A 1,746-nucleotide genomic window follows, 5' to 3' on the forward strand; every position below is an offset into this window, starting at 1 on the left:
GTTTACGCTCCCGCGGCGGAACCACTTTTTCACCGACAGGCTCTGACCACGTCCCGACGGGCTCTCAGCCCATCCTGATGGAACTACAAAAAAATTTAACTGGGGCCTCTCTCCCCTTACTTACATCCATCTAGATCTGTAGCATAATGTATCTTAATCTTTATCTCATCCAACTCCTGCAAGATAGTCTCCATATCAACCAAAAACTGAATTTTGTCCCAACAGGGAAACACTCACCTTGTAGTTAAGAAATGAAAGCTTTTCATTTAGCTACTCACACCTTGTCTACTCATTTGTGGCTCCATTGGGGTGTCAAACTGGAATTGATGGTTCTGTTGGGGATGTCTCTGTCAGGGTGTTTGACATTGAGATTGAAGGTGCCACAGGGGATGTTTCCGTCGGGGTGTTTGACATTGAAATTGAAGGTGCCGCGGGGGATGTCACCGTCGGGGTGTTTGAGGTTGAGATTGAAAGCACCACGGAGGATGTCGCCGTCGGGGTGTTTGAGGTTGAGATTGAAGGCGCCGCGGGGGATGTCACTGTCGGGGTGTTTGAGGTTGAGATTGAAGGTGCCGCGGGGGATGTCACCGTCAGGGTGTTTGACATTGAAATTGAAGGTGCCGTGGGGGATGTCTCTGTCGGGGTGTTTGACATTGAAATTGAAGGTGCCGCGGGGGATGTCACCGTCAGGGTGTTTGAGGTTGAGATTGAAAGCACTGTGGAGGATGTCACCGTCAGGGTGTTTGAGGTTGAGATTGAAGGCGCCGCGGGGGATGTCACCATCAGGGTGTTTGACATTGAAATTGAAGGTGCCGCGGGGGATGTCTCCATCGGGGTGTTTGACATTGAAATTGAAGGTGCCGCGGGGGATGTCACCGTCGGGGTGTTTGAGATTGAGATTGAAGGCGCCACGGGGGATGTCACCGTCGGGGTGTTTGACGTTGAAATTGAAGGTCCCAGCGGATGTCACCGTCGGGGTGTTTGAGGTTGAGATTGAAGGCGCCGCGGGGGATGTCTCCATCGGGGTGTTTGACATTGAAATTGAAGGTGCCACGGGGGATGTCACCGTCGGGGTGTTTGAGGTTGAGATTGAAGGCGCCGCGGGGGATGTCTCCGTCGGGGTGTTTGACATTGAAATTGAAGGTGCCACGGGGGATGTCACCGTCGGGGTGTTTGAGGTTGAGATTGAAAGCACCGCGGAGGATGTCTCCGTCAGGGTGTTTGTCATTAAAATTGAAAGCACCACAGAGGATGTTGCCGTCGGGGTGTTTGAGGTTGAGATTGAAGGCACTGTCGGCAATGGCCCCATCAGGGTGTTTGACCTTGAAATAGAAAACATGACCTCCACAATATGGTCATCTGTGGCATGATCTTGAATACGTCAAGTTAGCAGAGCACTTTATTGACTGTGGCAGAGCATTTGATTGACACTGACAGGGAATTGAGAATTCAAAATGTTGACTCCCGCGGGGCATTTGATTGACTCCGACGGGGCATTCAAAATTCAATGTCAGCTCTGGCGAAGCATTTATTCAAGATAGAGGAGTCAATCCACTACAGCATTTTTAAGCTGGTGCCCAGATCATCCATCCATGTGAACTGAAACATGCAATGGCTTGGAATATGTGATTTGCAGAAACAAGAAATATATTGTCAAGAAATCAACGCACAATATCGATGAAAGGTCCTGCTAGTAGCCATGACAAATCCTCATAATACAAAAGAAAGATCCACTGAATGGAGGTC

At 49.7% G+C, this 1,746-nt stretch overlaps 1 protein-coding gene across 1 annotated transcript; it reads left to right on the forward strand.

The window, feature by feature from the left end:
- Nucleotides 1-521: 521 nt before the first annotated feature.
- Nucleotides 522-1,167, forward strand: LACBIDRAFT_163230 (uncharacterized protein; the record flags this gene model as incomplete). The annotated part of the gene is made up of 2 exons (XM_001891052.1): nt 522-925; nt 1,089-1,167. Coding segments are annotated over 2 exons (483 nt in total), but the record flags the coding sequence as incomplete, so codon positions are not given.
- Between the last annotated feature and the right edge of the window lie 579 nt (nt 1,168-1,746).

This window comes from Laccaria bicolor, genomic scaffold (genome assembly GCF_000143565.1).
Source record: "Laccaria bicolor S238N-H82 LACBIscaffold_310 genomic scaffold, whole genome shotgun sequence".
NCBI lineage: Eukaryota > Fungi > Basidiomycota > Agaricomycetes > Agaricales > Hydnangiaceae > Laccaria > Laccaria bicolor.